The sequence below is a fragment of the Zonotrichia leucophrys genome, chromosome 15 (assembly GCF_028769735.1).
Source record: "Zonotrichia leucophrys gambelii isolate GWCS_2022_RI chromosome 15, RI_Zleu_2.0, whole genome shotgun sequence".
Taxonomy (NCBI): Eukaryota; Metazoa; Chordata; class Aves; order Passeriformes; family Passerellidae; genus Zonotrichia; species Zonotrichia leucophrys.
Genome location: NC_088185.1, coordinates 10,712,431 through 10,728,371, shown reverse-complemented (window position 1 = coordinate 10,728,371; position 15,941 = coordinate 10,712,431). Strand labels below are relative to the sequence as shown.

The 15,941-nt window shown below is 48.7% G+C and overlaps 2 protein-coding genes across 7 annotated transcripts in view; one reads left to right on the top strand and one right to left on the bottom strand.

Annotated features, from left to right (window-relative positions):
* Positions 1 to 5,388: 5,388 nt before the first annotated feature.
* Positions 5,389 to 12,034, top strand: PIK3IP1 (phosphoinositide-3-kinase interacting protein 1). Its single transcript, XM_064726564.1, has 6 exons — positions 5,389 to 5,601; positions 5,758 to 5,874; positions 5,951 to 6,070; positions 8,050 to 8,241; positions 8,377 to 8,455; positions 10,430 to 12,034. The coding sequence occupies exons 1-6, from the start codon at positions 5,520 to 5,522 to the stop codon at positions 10,635 to 10,637; spliced, it is 798 nt and encodes a 265-aa protein (XP_064582634.1). The 5' UTR covers positions 5,389 to 5,519; the 3' UTR covers positions 10,638 to 12,034.
* Positions 12,035 to 12,808: 774 nt separating this feature from the next.
* The window catches only part of LIMK2 (LIM domain kinase 2), a 32,283-nt gene continuing 29,150 nt past the window's right edge, over positions 12,809 to 15,941 (bottom strand). For all 6 annotated transcript variants that reach the window (XM_064726561.1, XM_064726555.1, XM_064726556.1 and 3 more), the window contains 2 exons: positions 15,355 to 15,512; positions 12,809 to 14,817 (listed from right to left, as the gene is read on the bottom strand). In XM_064726561.1, coding sequence (XP_064582631.1) covers positions 14,661 to 14,817; positions 15,355 to 15,512 — 315 coding nt within the window. In that variant the 3' untranslated portion in view covers positions 12,809 to 14,660. The remainder of the gene's footprint in view (positions 14,818 to 15,354; positions 15,513 to 15,941) is intronic.

Genomic DNA, 15,941 nt, shown 5'->3' with positions numbered 1-15,941 from the left:
GTGGAGTCTTTCGCAGTACCTGTGGTTTTATCTGCTTTCAGGTCAGCTGAGAAACAGAATCCAGAGTTGTGAGCTCTGCACTGTAAATGTCCCTGAATCCTGCACTTCATGAGGAAGCAGCAGTAGCTCCACTGCAAGGTTTGGTCTCTGCTTCTCTGCTCACACTGAATCACTGACCCATTACCAAATGAGTCTCTGCTCTGCCCTCATGCTGATGACTCCAGTCCTGGTCCCAAAGCCCTAGAGGGAAGCAAATACGTGTTTGGATTTTTTATGTGTTCAAGTTTTTAACCTTACAGCCTTTCTGATGGCTTGGGATAGAGGTCACATGAGTGGTGGTGCTATTTAGAGTAGGAGTTTTGCATATTTAAGTGCAACTTTAACCTCATGTTTTTCACAATGAAGTCTAACTATTACTGTGGTAATATTCCATTATTATTGAGGTTTAAACAGCAGAGTTTTGGGCTTTCACTGTGAAACTGATTTCCATAACGAGTGAAAGATTGGTAGAATATTTAATAATCCCACCCAATTCACTGGAGGTTAATTTGAACAGATATCAGAACAGAAATCTTTATTCCTTTTGACTTAAATCTCCAGATGTTTTGATGCTACACTTTCACATTTCTCATGTGCAAATAATAAATTATTTTTAGGTAGGCATTTTCTAACAAGAATAAAATGGGTTATCAGACTGCTCAGCTTTGCCAGGTGCTGCTGGGCACAACTGTGGTTTGAGATGTAAGAAAGTTACAAAAGTACATTTATACCTTAAAAAACAACCAAGCAACAAATTCTCCTATTTTAATGAAGTCCTGCATTAATGCTTATTTGTACTTTCATCTAAGTCAGTGCTACCTATGTAGAACTTGAGAACATCTCCTGCATATCTGTCTCCAGGATTCCTTCCCCTGCAGACCCATTTCATAAGGTAGGTATTGGATGTCTGAAGCTTCCAAAGTGCTCTGCAGACATATAATCATTTCTGCCTCTGTGACATAAGTAATGCTAATATGGGGAACCAAGGCAGAAGCTTGCCTAAGGTCAGGCAAAGATCATTCAAAAATTGAGAGTAAAGCTTCTGCTCTTGGCTCAGACTTGTGTGTTCTCTGAGTAGATCACAGTATCTTTCAAAATAGCTTCCCTGCCTCCACCCTTAGAAATGTGTGCTCTGGCTTTTGTCAGTAGCAGCCTGCATCTGCAGCAAAAAAACAAACAAACAGCCCAACAAAAACCAGTGCAGCTGGAGACTGAAACATCTTCAGACAGCTGTACCCAATTCCTGACAAGATTGCTGTGGTTTGGTGGTGTCCTGCTCTGAGACACACCCACTGGATAGCAGGTAAAGCAATCTGTGATCAGGCACCGAGGCTGGAATGCTGCAGCCAGGGAAGGAGCTGAGGGATGATCCATGGGGACCTTTGCTGCAGTGGGCCAGTGTGAACACAGCTCTCTGTCAGCACTTCAAAACTGAGAAAACTGCAAAGGCACTGGGCAGTTCTTGTCCAAAAGGGACACAAAAAATCATGCCATTAAGGGGACTCAGTGTGTGAAATTTCTTAAGTCGCTGATTGCCGAGAGTATTTAGAGATAATCTCTTAATGCTTCTCCCCAGTAAACAATAGGACCCAGACTGCCCTCCCGAGGCCTCTGGCCTTTTATTACAGCCCACACAAAAACCCATCTGAGAAAGCACTCGGACTTAGTGGAGCAAAGTGTGAACCAGTCTGAACCAGTTCAAATATCGCATATGGTTGTTTTGCTTCTGCAGACTTCCTTGTTAGTCCTTGGAGGCTGTGGCTGGCATTTGCTTTGCAATAGCTCCCGCTGTCAGACTGAAGGGGAGGAGAAAGGAGGAGAAAGCCTCTCCCTCTCCCCGAGCATGGCAGCAGCGCCGTGCAACAGTGCCAGCAGACACTCCTGTCGCTCCACAGCGACTCCTCTGTAGTCACTGCCTCTGCCTTGATTTTTGGTTGTACTCGGCTCAGTTTGATAAAGTCAATATCTGATCCTTTTGTTACAGCCCTGATGCTCTTTTATTACATTCGAATTATATCTAGCTTAGAAATGAAACACATTTGTTTCCAATTCCTGCATCATTGCTTACAGAAGGCTTTTTGCAGGTGAGACCCAGAGTTGTTTTCATGATCAAGAGAGAGACAGCAAAGAAATAAAACCCCTGCTTTTGTTGGAGTTGCAAGTGCTCAAGCACTTAATAGTATTTTGTAACATTTGATGCTTGCAGCTTTTTAAGCTTAAGCACAAACTGCTCTAATATTCTGTTCATGGTGAGGTCTCAGAATAGTACTGTCGTTATTCTAAACATTTCCATTTATGAAAGAAGCAGAAAATTGAGGAAAAGGAGTTTTGGGGAAAACTGGAACAATTATTTTGATTATCTAGGAATAAGAAAGGGGAGCTGATGGGAGCGTGACGTGTGTCCCGTCACAAGGAGGGCAACGGTCAACTTTTTCCATTTTAAGTAATCCATGTTAATTTGGCTAGGAAAGATTACTCAGATTAGAAAACTCATTTTGTTTACTCCCCTCAGTGTCTTATTTAGTAAGATTAAGTAATAAAGCATGTTAGTTCTTGCCCAGGAGGTTAGATGAACTTCTCCTGGCGAGATCAGAACACGCTTGGCTGTGGCCAGAGAAGGAGGGTGGGTTTGATGGCTCCTTGCAGAGTCATTTCAGAGCTGTAGATCTGGGGCTGCCTCCCTTGGCACAGAGGGCTGTGCTGTTAGATTCCTTTTTTTTTTTTCTTTTTGTTTTTTAAATCTCAAAACACTTTGAATTTTTCCACAGGTGAAAATGTAGGACAAATAAACAAGAAAGAGCAGCTGACAGACAGGAGAGAGAGAAAGCAGACATTGTTCACTGTGGAACCTGTATAAAGAAAGGTACCAGCTCACAACTGGTTCACACTGAGTTTAGAGAAGATGTTTAATGTCCCTCATTCCTAAAAATAGCGTGTACTTTCTCCTGTAAAACGTGGGGATGTGTTGTGATATATGTATGTGTATATACCAACAGACATCTAAGTGTAAACTATGTGAGGAAGTAGCTGCAAAGCTATTAACTTATTATAGCTTGGGTAGTTTAAAATCAAGTCCTAGGAAATAATGTCATGTTTAATCTCTAAAAGTGTAGCAAGAAGAGCAAGCCCATTCCTAAGCAGTGGAAAGAGCAATTGAGTCTGCCTCTGACAGCTGCCACCTGGCATCCTATTAAACTTAACTCTGTGAAACTGCCAGGCATAAATCTTCCCTCATCCTGGAGAAAGCTAGAGATGAAAGAAAAAATTATGCTTAGAAGTCAGTTGTGGAAAAGTCTTTGATCTTTACCATTACTGTGAAGATTTTTGCATTTCTTCCAGATTCCCCATTGTCCTTCTGTGGACTAGAAACTCAAATAGTTTGCTGGAACTTGGCTGCGTGTAAGGAGAAGTGCAAATTTATCTCGTTACATAGTAGGAGAGAGAACTAGGAAGGCCTGGGATTTGTTTCCACAGAGATTCCTGCAGTTCTTGGATCAGTATGCACAGAAGGAGGTGCTCTCTGTGCTAGGTGGCATGGAGGCATTAGTTAGTCTCATGAAATGAGCAAAAGGACATTAATTGTGCAGGCTGGCAGTCCATCTGCAAAGTTTTGGACAGGCATGTGTGGCCCTGCAGTTTCTGCTGAATGGAATTTGTCTCATAAAATCTGATGAAAAGCTATTACAAACAGGCAGCTTGATTGAATAGCCCTTATTAAAAATTCCTGCTGACTCCAGTTAGCCTTCCCTTTAGAGAGAGTAACTGGAGAACATCAGGAATGCAGTAGCAGGGTGTCTCTGCAGAAAATGAGTATAATTGCACAAAGGCTGCATCTTAGCTGGTGATGTCAGTCAGGACTGGCACATACAGTTGGTTTTTGGTTTCCTGTTTTGATTTTTTTTTCACCCATATTTTTTTTAAATCTGACATTACTAAACTAAATTTTCTGTAGTGGTAAATCGTGTTGTTAAAGCTTGAGTCACACAAATGTGTGCTAAGACCTGTGGTTTCATACTTGGTGGTAGTGCTGCTTAATGTACCTGCATCTATCATGCTGGTACATCTCTGGTTTTGTGCTCCATTGTGGACTGGATGCAGCGGGTGACCTGGCTGTAAAGGGCTTGAAATGTTCATGACCTGGTGAAAAAGGGGCAAAAGTTGGGCTGGATCAGAACCTTGGGCAGGTTTGTTACACAATAACCTGTAGCAGCCTGACAGAGAGCACTGCCAGGATGGAAGGGAAAGACCACTGCTGCAGCCAGCACTGCCTTGAAAAGTGATTTATCCAACACTGGAGCAGCTTCCTGGCATAGAAATACTTCTTGTGTTCAGTGGTTTCCATGTGATTTCAAAGAACTTTAAAAGAAGGGAACTTCCCTGTCCTATTCTAAGAAGGAAGGTTTGATTGTACCTCATGTAACAAAAAGGAAGGGAAAGTGCAAAGAAGCGAGGCAGGCAGGTTGGCCAAGGTCAGGAAGAACTCTGTGGGAAAGCCAGAAATAGCACCTTGAGCTGCAGGCCTGTGCCTTGGCTACAAACCCATCAGCTGGCCCAGGCTGCCTCTGCAAGCTCATTGTTGAACAGGACCAGCTATTCAGGGGCTTGTTTTTCACTGGTGTAGAACAGAAGCAATGCTGAGGACTCCAGATGCCGTGTCCAGGCACTGGGGCTGCACTGTCTGAGTCCCTTGGCATGTCCAGAAACAGAAGTATCTATTGTGAGCTGTGTGAAATGTCTGCAGAGAGGCTTTATCACAGAGGCTGCATGCCTGCAGTAGAACGACTCTAAACCATCTTCGTGCTGTTTACCTTGGTTTTTCCTATAAGCAGGCGCAGCTTTTAGAGTAAGCCCATGGAGTCAATGAAAAGTAATGGATTGGCAGAGGCGAGGATGTAAAAAGCCCTTTAAGGTGGAGTTGCACAGCCTCCGTAGCAGTGTGTAGCCCCTACAACATATCTTTACAGCTAAGGGAACCCAAAGGGAGAATAAGGGCAGCAGGATTTAGTCCTTCATGATAATTCTCTAGGGGAGAGAACAGTTTTGGGTCTCCGAAGATAAACACTTTTCCTGCCACAGGCAGTTGTTCAAGCGCAGTTCCGTGTGGAAAGTCTCCTCTTCTGGTCTAAGACTTTTCCTGCGACTGCAGGAGACAAGCCCAGAGACGCGGAGTTCCCCGGAGCCAAACAGCCCCACGGCACCGCGCACCCATCGGGGCGAGGGACCCTGTGCGGCAGCAGCTTCGCTCTGCCCCGAGCCCTGCCCCGAGCCCGAGCCCTGCCCCGCGGCAGCCGCCCCTTCCCGTGCTGGGGGCGGGCGGCGGCAGCGGCAGCGTTAGGACCCGGCGGCGGCTGCGGGGCGGGGGGGGAAGCGCAGCCCGGCGGTTGTTTACGGGGAGGGAGCGCCGGGCAGGTCTCGCCGAGCGGAGCCGAGCCGAGCTGCGCGGCCGGGCTGCCGGCGGCTCCTCGCCCTCCGCGCCGAGGATGCTGCCCGGGGGTCCGCGGTGGGCGCTGCTGCTGCTGCTGGGCTCGCTGCTGCTGCTGGGGGCCGCCCGCAGCGCCGAGGGTGAGTGAGTGAGTGGCGGCCCGGCTTTGTGGGGGACAAAGGCCGCTCTGAAGAGGGGGAGCACCCCCGTGGGGACAGCGGGGGCCGTGCTGGGAGCTGCCCGGAGCGGCGGGGGCTGCCCGGGCCGCCCGCAAGGCTCGGCTCGTCTCTCCGCAGAATGCGTCCGCGGTAACGGCGAGTCCTACCGCGGCAGCCGGCGAGTGGCCTCCGGCGGCGCCCCGTGCCTCAACTGGCGGATGGTGCGGAACGGTACCGGCGCCGCGCTCCCGGCAGGTGGGTCCGGGGCCGGGAGGGGCTCTCGGGGGAGCGGGGGGTGCCGCGGCCGCGCTGACGGCCCGCTGCTCCCTAGCGCTCGATGAGGACCACAACAGCTGCAGGAACCCGGACGGCGACGCCGCGCCCTGGTGCTACATCCAAGGCGCTACCGGGATCCCCGAGCGGCGATCCTGCGACATCGCCCGGTGCTCAGGTAAGAGCGGCCGCCGCCGGTCCCCCTCTCTTCCTGCCCTCCCTGGCCTGCCCCCTACCGCCGGGGCTCGGTTTGTCACCAGGGTGGGGTCCCCCGCTCACAAACAACCCCGGGCTACGCCAGCACCTCCCTCGGAAACACCGCGTACCCAGAGCTGCCTCCAGCCCCCGCCTGTGCGTGCACATCTGCCTCCCAGCTATGCCGTGCTCCGCCCCTCCGGCTTTGCCATTAATGCCAGAAAAGGCCTGTGAAAAACCCCCACTCCCCATAATTCGCTTATCACTGTAGCGCTCTCCAGCTGTGTTGCAAAGGGCTGAGGTCTGGACATCCAGGAGCTGCCGAGGTGTGGGTAGACTGCTGCTGTGGGGCATGTTATGGCTGACTAAAGAAGCTTCCTGCTGTTAAAGAATTGCCAGTGGGAATTTGAGTACAGGGTGTACAGCAAGAATGTGGAAAAAATGAGAACTAGAAGGGAGGACAGTAAGAAATGGAAACACTGGATGCCTCCTGGATAGTCACAGTGAGAAACAGTTTGCCAAAAGAACTGTAGCTGAAGCCTGTTTTGGGGAGAGGAGGTGTCAGTGTTGACTGACATCGGAGCAACCACTGAGGGTTTTTTGAACTGTTTACTACTTTCTGAGCCCTGCAAGATTTACTTGCACCACTGTTCCTTGAGACTGCCATCCTTGCAAGTAAATACTTTTCCCACGCACATACACCCTCCCTTTTTTTTCACTTTGCTCTTTTTTTGCCTGCTTTTCCCTAAGGTGAAGCAAAAAAATGTTCTGCTGCCAAGATCCTTCCTCAAAACACTCTCGCAGCTTTAGGATCAGAAGAGTTACCTGGCATTTCAGCCCTTTGCAGGTTTAATAGGTTTCATATTTTTGTGTCTCAGAGCAGGCACCATTTCATGGTTCAACAGTTCACTTTAGTTCAGTTGCCCTGGCTGACCCTACTTGAAGTTACTGTGCAGGACCCCTGATTTCCTGTCTCTGGCTCTCTTTTGTACTTCCATTTCACATTGCACTGAGGACTCAAAATGGCTGCAGATAGAAAATCCACAGGGAGTTATTGCCTGCTGTGGGGGGAGATGCAGGTGGAGTGATTTTTCACGTGTTGATGCATACTGTGAACAGCATTTCCAAAAAGGAAGGGAGATTGTGTAGAAATGGTAGTAGATACCTACTTTACACTGTCACAGCTTTTACAGTGCTGCAGCTTCCATTTAAACTATGTCATGAAAGAAGGAGCTACCTTGAAAATCTTTCAATGCTGTTGATGAAAAAGAGCATTGATAAAAAACAGGGCTGGGAAGGAACCTGTATCCTTGGGTGCCATTTCTGGGCCTTGACTGAGGAAGGAATTGTCCTTAGTCAGTGGCTGTGCTGCCTGCTCTGACTTAGCCTGTCCAGTGGTGTCCCAGACTATCAGTTTGGTACACACTGCAAGGAGGGACCAGGGAAAAATACCCCCAGGTTGTTTTCACACCAGCTGGAGTCTCCTGTCAGACTTTCCTGTGTCAGGAAGATTGAGGCAGAAGAGGGATAAATAGGCTCCTGGGAGATTTGGGATGGAGATTCTCATAATCTTGTTCAGCATGATTGAAGCTGCAGCCTGTATATCGATCTATACACTAAATGAAGTCATTGTGCATCCTCTGGACTCATGCCCTGAACCTAGGTTTCAATCTGCTCTCTGATTTCTTTCATCTGTGGTGGTGCCTTGGACTCTTAGTTAAATAGGTTCATGTCAAAGGAAAGTGGGGGGAAGAACAGATTTCTTGTCTACTTTGGTAGGATTTCTGGCAACAACTTCAGGGGGAACAAGTGTTTTCCAGTGTTTTTCAGTGTGCTTTGAAGGCAGTTCAGTGATACCAGTCTAGAGCTGTCCCACTCTCAAGACACATGTTGTTTTAAAGTACTCATAAGTGCTTGGTATGTTGTATATATATTTTTTTTATTTTTTTCTCCTCTCAACAGATGCTGCTAGCCCAGCTAGCCCAGCCCCAGTCCCCACAGCAGAAGTTGGTGTTTCCCAGGAGGAGGAGCAGGTGTTTGAACCAGCTGATACTTTGCCCTCCCGGAGCGAGGCGGCCGCGGTGCAGCCCGTCATTGGCATCAGTCAGAGGGTACAGATGAACTCCAGAGAAAAGAAGGACTTAGGGACACTAGGTACAAACCCAGGATCGTTTGATGGATGCATTCCTGTAATTGTAGCAGGACAGACATGTTTTGAGGCTCTGAAAGCAGCATTATAGCTGGATCTGCCACCTCTTAATTTTGGCTCTTATTTTTCTCTTTTCACAGGTTATGTGCTGGGGCTGATCATGATGGTGATAATCATTGCCATTGGGGCTGGCATTGTCGTGGGGTACATCTACAAGAGGTGAGTGGCTGTTCTTTGTTCAAAAGCTGGTGTATATAGAGCAGGAATGTCTGAGCACCTGCACACCCAACCAGATCACAAGGAAATGGGACAGAAGTGTATATTTGATTGTGGTGCATTAAGCAAGTTTGTCACACTGAGGAAAGAACTACCGAAGAGTTAACTCTGTTCTTCTCCATTCCCCCATTATTGTGATGTTCTATCTCACTTGAAGTTTCAAATTGCCCTATTTAATATTTGGGGTTTTGTGTGTGCATGTGCACCTTGATGTGGCTTTTTCAGATGTACTCAGGAGCAGGATTTTGTGAGAACTGGAAGGAGAGATCTCAGGTGCCCTCACAGGAAGTTTGTTTTGCTCAGAAAAAGAACAATTCTTCTAGCAGGCCACCTGTTCCCCTGATTTCTGTAGTCTATCTTTATAAGAAAAACAATGGACAGTTTTTTTTTGCTACTCATGCATTGTATCCTATGAAGCTGACTGTCAGGTAGCACTGGTTTTTTTGGTCCAAGTTCATTTTAGCAAAGTTCCTCTATACTTTAAGGTCAGTTTTGATTTTGACTTCAGTTACTTTTTTTTCAGTCACTTCACTGTGTGGGACAGAAATGTTTCTGTAGCTCAGCAGTGTTTGAGGGTAGTGGCAGTAGCAAGCTTAGTTGTAAGAGAGAGGGCAGGATTAACAAATAGCAGTGATTGTCACTGCAGCAAGCAACGGCCCAGGCTCCCTCCTCTGGGAGGGTTTGTTCTATGTTTTGGCTGTTTGACAACAGTCTGACACAACCAAGCAGAAGGAGCCCTTTCCCAAGCTGGGACATGTCCTTATGTAAGTGTTTATAATAAATGCTGACAGAAAAAAAGCAGAGGGAGGAGTGTTACATAAGGGGCAAAACACAGAGTGCCGCTTGTCGAGGAATCTGATTTGAGGTGTCACTTCAGAGAATGCTGTCTTGTGTGCTGGCAGGAATGGCAGCCACTGCTGCACGTTTGTAGGCAGCTTTGAACAGCAGCCAGAATGCCAACAGGAAACCCCAGCAGCTCTGCCTGCCTGAGATCACGAGTGGTGCCTGTCCCACCTCTCTCCCGTCCTCAGTGGGAGGAAGCAATAGACCAGTGCTGGGCTTTGGCCAAAGGCAGCTTTGCTTCTCCAGTCACAGAGAGCTCACAGCAGGGATCTTCTGCAGGTTTACTGTCTCCTTCCTTGCCTTGATCTCAGAATTGCATGTGCAAGCTGGCAGGTTTGGGTAGTAGGAGTGGTGAGAAACCTTTAATGGGTTTAGTAGTTTTTGGTATACATAGCTCTTCTGGAGACAACATGCTATTAATGCCAAATCCATTTTTAAAGCAAGGCAGTTCTTCCACAGCACAAATTACAGAGGTGTTCCTTCACTTAGCAACAGGCTGGAGACTGAGGTAGGTTTGAGGAGCTGGTTGTGGCATTGAGCTGTTAGAGCTGCAGTGGCAGAAGGCAGGGCCGGCTCTGAAGTCAGCTTTAATACTTTCTGGACAGCTTAATTTGCTGCAACAAAAGGCAGAAGCTGTCATCACCTCCAGTATTTGTTCCAGATGAAGCAGGTTACAGAAGCTCTTTTCCACAGCAGTGGCCTCTGCACTGTCTCACTCCTCCCCTGGGCCTGCACCAGGCAGCGCTGTGGGACTGGAAAGGATAAGGAAACATATGGCAGCTCTGTGGTTTGAAGGAGGGGCTTGGCTGTACAGTCATTTATCAGCAGCAATGTCAGTGAATAAGCCAGTTTGAGGGAGGGACAGACCACTTGGCTGCTTGTTTTTCAGAGATGCTCAGCTGTGGTCCTCTGCTTACAGTAGGGAATATTTCTGGCCCTTTGTATGCAGCTGAAACCACTTAAATCTTAAAGAGCACAGTCCCTTCTTCTCTACTCCATCAGCTCTACTGAGACTCTCCCTCCAAGCAGCAGCACTCACCCCACGTGTGTATTTTGGTTTTTGTTGTAATGCAGGGGGAAGGACCTGAAGGAGAAGCACGAGCAGAAGGTGTATGAGCGGGAGATGCAGCGCATCACGCTGCCCCTGTCGGCGTTCAGCAACCCCGCGTGCGAGCTGGTGGATGAGAACACCATCGTGGTGCAGCCCAGCCAGACGCCCGTGGAGGACCCCCGGGATGGCAGCGGCCCCCTCATGGGCCAGGCAGGGACTCCTGGGGCCTGAGCAGCTCAGGCAGGAGCGCTACAGGCTGAGCAAAGCCTCCAGCTTCCCACTGTGAGTGCAGGGGGTGCGTGTGTTCATTTCTGTTTTGTTTTCCTTTTGATGAACGCCGGACGAAGGTGATGCAGAGGAACAGAGCAATGGGCAATTCATCATCTGCTTGAGGGGCACCGTTCAGTGCATGACCAGCTGGGGACTGGTGTGGTGGACCCTGCTGCTTCTTCCCACCTGTCTCCATGGTGTGCCAAGGAGCTGGGGGGGATGATGGGCCAGGCTTAACTGGCCACAGATCCTGTAGCCTGGAGTGTGGTCGTGGCTTCCTCTTTCTACGTTCTTTTCCTATTTAATGGTGTGCACTGTTACTTAAGTTTCAGCCTGGAACCTCAGGAGAGAACAGTACTGCAGGGACTGAGGGGAGCTTCATGTCAGATTTAGCTAGATAATTACACTGATTATAGTTCCTGCCTTTTTGCTTTAGTGGCTGACAGCTGGAATCACTGTCCAGAATCCTGCTACTGGATCAGGTTTTTTTCCAAGGAAGAGCTTGTTTAAGGGATGTCTTTGGCCAGAAGCAGAATGTTTAGACCCAGTGCTCTCCTCAAGCTCTTGACAAATCCAGGTCTTCCAGGGCTGAGGCCAATTCTCCATTCCCCTGTGGTGCTACATGCACAGCCACAGTTGTAGGTGTCCAGGGGGTCTGTCTGTGCCTCCTGCTCACTTGCACAGATCAGTAAAGCAAAGGTGAGTGGTAGATAGTTGTGGAGTGAAGAAAACAAACTGCTCTTCAGTTGCTTACAGCAGGTGAAACACTGAGGATAGAGAACATCCTCTTTTGAACTCCCTAGGCTTCCTACAGAGCCAGTGCTGGACAGAGTGGCCAAGCTGTGGAGGTCACCCTGACCACAGAGCAGCAGCTCTGGCTCTAAGGGCAGAACAGGGCAGCTGTTTTGTAAGATACTGAAGTTCTGGTGTGGCTCCTGGTCCAGTCTCTGTCACACTCAGCTTGTGCAAGACTACTTACTTAAAGAGCCTGGTCCTATTAGAGAGGTTTTGTAACAACTTTTATTAGCATTTCAGGGGTTTTGGAAGGGATGGTTGCTGCAGTGTCTCCCTCGTGGCACCAAGGCAAGGCCAGTTCAGGGAAACAGCTGTCCCTGCTTCAGGGGATTCAAGCCATTCAAGTAAGCTTTCCAGCCATCTGCTTTAGAGCTGTGGGCCTAACAGGGAGCAGCACTTGGCAGCAGGGGTTTTAGTGTTACTGTTTGATTCAGAAAAGGGAAATATTTTATTTTTAAATGCCTTTGAATACCATTTCTTTGTAAAATGTTTTAAATACCTCATTATGAGAAGGTGCAGACTGTGCTACCTTATATTAAAGCTTAAAAGAAGAATGCTCTGTAGATCTATGTGGACTGTGGCTCATCTGTGCATTCCTCCTGCCAGAGCAGCATCCTTTGCAGTGTTTCAGACTTTGAACTGAGGAGAAGGGAAGATGCCACTTCAGTTTGCCAGGCCCAAAAGTAAATCCCTCCAAGCAGTGCCTGCATGCAGCAGCATTGACAAGGGGCATGAAGCTTGTCTCCCTGCTCCAGCAGCTCCTCTTGGACTGGGACACTGTTCCTGAAAAGCAGCTGTGGGTGACTCAGCAGGCTGGCCCATGGGAACCGACTCTTGCTTACAGCCCCTTCCTGCACTGCCCTGGCTCAGTTCTGCTTTGGTGCTGCTCAGCAGCAGCTCCATCCCTTGAGAAGTGCAGGGGAGACAGAGCACAGCAGGTTATAGAGGGACTAACAGTGCCAGCATTTTTGTTCAGTTGTTGTCTAAACAAAAGTCCCCTGAACTACATATTTCAGAATAAGATGTTTCCAAGAACAGGTTGCATTTTTATCCCTGGATTAGAAAAGGAAAATGGAGAGGCTCCTTGATCTGCTGACTCCTGTCCACCCTTGAAACCAACCAAGGACTGAACAGAACTTGTTCCCTTTCCCTCACTCCAGGTAAATAGTCCTACAGAGGACTGCACTGTGATTCTGCAGTTCTGTGAATGTGGCCTTAGAAAAGGCTGTTCTGGATGGTACCTAATCTGGGCAGCTTTGGTGTTGCCATTTTGTGACTGCAATAGAAACCCGAGAAAGTGACGGCTTCCGGCTTTATTGAACACAGAGACCACAAAATCAGCATAGTTACTGCTCTTTAATTTAGTTAGAACGTGGAGCTGTGCAAATCACAGTTCATAAACCCCACCCACACATCACCCAGGACTCTCCCTTCAGGGGTCCCCTCACAAACCAGCCTGGGAGGGGGAATGAAAGGGCAAATCCTATTAACAATCCTGGATCCACTGGACCCAGTTTAGAGAGGCTCCTGCCTGACTCTCAGCACAGGGAGGCCCTAGTGTTTCTAAAACACCACTACACAGACTAAAAACACCCCCCTTGCATACCTGATGTCAGGTGATGGCTGGTCCCATGTTATTGTACATAATACTTTAAACTCATGGGTAGGGGAGGAAACCAAAGTAACAGCAAAGACTAACACCCATTCCCCACCATTCAATGCTGAAGGGAGGAGGAGGGGAAAAGGAGCACACTAAAATCCAGTTAAACCATGATGTTTGTGAGACTTAGAGCAGAACTTGATTCAGCTTTTTGTTCAGTTCTGCCAACCACGTGAGCTACTGCAGCAGTAGCTTCCTTCCTTTCTTCTCCCACCAAGGGAGGAAGAAGAGAAGTACTGGAAGAAAATACAGCCCTACCCACCTCCCAATGACTCCAAGCCCTTTTCCCCCCACCCCAGAGCAGGGAATGACCCTGAGGAAAATTTCTGTTTGGAGAATCAGCTCAGGTGCTGCAGCAGCAGCTGCACGAAGGACCTTCAAAGGAGCAACTTGGACAATCTGCAGGAAAGGATGAGGTAGTGGCAACTGAATTATTAGTTCTCCAGCTGCCACTCCAGGGAGGATGGGACATTCTCCAGCACTTTTCTATTCATGACAAGCCCATCCTTTAATTAACCTTGGGCAAGTCCCCTTTTGCCATTGTCCATGCCCAAGGTCTGAGCCACTTCAAACATTTGGCTTTCTGACAAGCACCTTCTGCCGCCATTCCTGTCACCTCACATCCACAGGCCAAGAGCTCAAGCACTCAGGAATGTCCACACCCAGTGCCTAGTGCAGAACTACACATTCAGGTTCAAATACTTTCACCTAGGTTAAGGTTTTGGGCAGGCAAACTCACTGCAGGCGCAGGGTCTGAAAATGCTCCAGTGGCTCATTTGCTGCCTGCCTCATCTGCCATCAGGAGGGGCAAGCAGAGCTCAGTCTTAGTGTTTCTAGGCAGTCTTAGTGTTTCTAGGCAGGCTTTTGGAGGTATTCAGAGACACAGAAGGAATAAAAGCCCACAAAACCAAAACAAGAATTCAGATGTGCTTCCCCAGAGACACGGTATTCAGGAGAGCTGCCCAATTCCTGGGGCTTTTTACTCCTTCCTCTGCTGCGTGTCAGAGGCCAAAATCTCAGTGGGTTGTTCTGGGAAACACATGCAAATACATACACGTGCTGTCCTGGTGAGAGATGTCGCTGGATGTCCAATTTCCCCAGCTTTCTGGGCAGGGCAGTCAGTGGGAGAAGCTGTTCCAGAAGTTGGTCCTTACCCAGGAGAGTCTCCTATAGCAATTCCCTCCCTGGCACACAGGCCAGGGTGGCTTCACAGCTTGCAGCCAAGTTCTAAGGCACCACAGTAAAGAAGCCTGAAAAGGCCAGAGAAATATTTCTCAAGCCAGAAAAATAGTGTTCAGCGGCTTTCCTAGGTGCAGCTGGCAGGAAACAATCCTTTTTGCTTCTGAAACGTGCCAGGAATCCACAGTGAATCAGGATATCCAGGAGGAGGAAGCTGGGTGGGGAGAGAGAGGCAGTGCAGCAGATGCACAGCGTGGTGCCCCGTTAATGCCCTGGAAGTGGCTGAAGTGCATCTCCCTCCCTGCTGCTCAGCCCAGCTCCAGTGAAGTGGTGCAGGCAGCAGGAGCAGCCTAGGTTGTGTTTTCAGGTAGCTTGTCACGGGTCAGTCCATACTGCACACTCACATTGTGGTCCAGCTCCTCCAGCTCAGATGGAAGGGGGATGGCAAGTTCTCCCAGGTACAGAGAGAGAGCTTCAAAGGAATCTTCCAGCTTGGAAAAAGGGGGCCTAGAAGCAGCAGTGAGAAAACATGAGTAGGAAAGAGGAAGCAGAACAGCATTGGAAAGGCTGAGCTATTTATCCATCCAGGTCCCTGTACCATGTACAGAGTGATGAACAGGGCCAGGATTTCCTCCCCATTCAGCTTCCAAGACTGCAAAGCCCTCATCTGTCTGAGCTACCCATTTTTATAGCCAGTCAGTGACCAGGGAGGTCTGGCTCTTTGGAACCTACAGCAACACTGTTCTGAAGCTACAAGTTTCATAACTGAAATCAAATGAAGTATTTACTTTACTGTCAAAGTCTGCCCCTGCTCTTTGTAGCTGAGAAATCCTGAACAATCATTCCTTCTTTACTGTCTTGGAATTGTGTCAGACATCTCCACCATACAGCAGTGTCTCTCCCAAACTGTTGACTCTGAAGCCTCTCACTCATGGAAGCCTTTGAGCATTCCCAGAGCTGCCCTCTGTGCAGAGCAGTCCTTGCACTATGGGAACACAGACACATCCTGCAGCTTCCAAAGAGTCCTCCAGGCCCCAAACCTACCTGCTCTCTGGTTCCAGTCTGCAGCAAATAGCAGCCAGAGGGAAAAAGGCTGGAGGACAATCAGCAGGAACAAACTTCTCCCAGAACAGCTTGACATTAAGGCCAAAATCCAGTGTGCGTGGGAGACAGTCTGGGTCAGCATAAACCTGGCCTATGATCTAGAGAAAGTGAGAGAAGCACTTAGGTACTGCAATAGATCAGGCAGGAGCTCCTTCAGAGTATTATGGTGGAAATGAAACAACAGAAAACTGTTCTTCCTTCCAATGGAGCCATGAGCTCGTGGCACTATGTACAGACAAACTTCACTGGAAACTTTTTCAAGACCTGGTGATGTGTCCACAGCTGTGGAGGAAGTCCCAGATGCCTGCTCCTCCTGCCCAGGGTCTCTGCCAGAAGACACAGCATGATGTGCCCCTCTCAGGGAGCTGCACAGTGTCTTTGCAGCTGGGGATGATGCAGCCCCTCCTGACTGCAGGCAATCAAGGCAACCTGCACCACCACAACCACCTTACCATGCCAACAGCAAAGCCCCTCAGTACAGAGCCTGTCCTGAACAATGCTGGGAAGTCAACAGCAGCTCCAATTCT

Bases quoted from the DNA above. Each gene is read 5' to 3' on its own strand.
- PIK3IP1 (XM_064726564.1), top strand. From the start codon at position 5,520: ATGCTGCCCGGGGGTCCGCGGTGGGCGCTGCTGCTGCTGCTGGGCTCG. The intron at 5,602-5,757 runs GTGAGTGAGTGA...GTCTCTCCGCAG, and splicing joins GGCCGCCCGCAGCGCCGAGG to AATGCGTCCGCGGTAACGGC. The intron at 6,071-8,049 runs GTAAGAGCGGCC...TCCTCTCAACAG, and splicing joins CGACATCGCCCGGTGCTCAG to ATGCTGCTAGCCCAGCTAGC.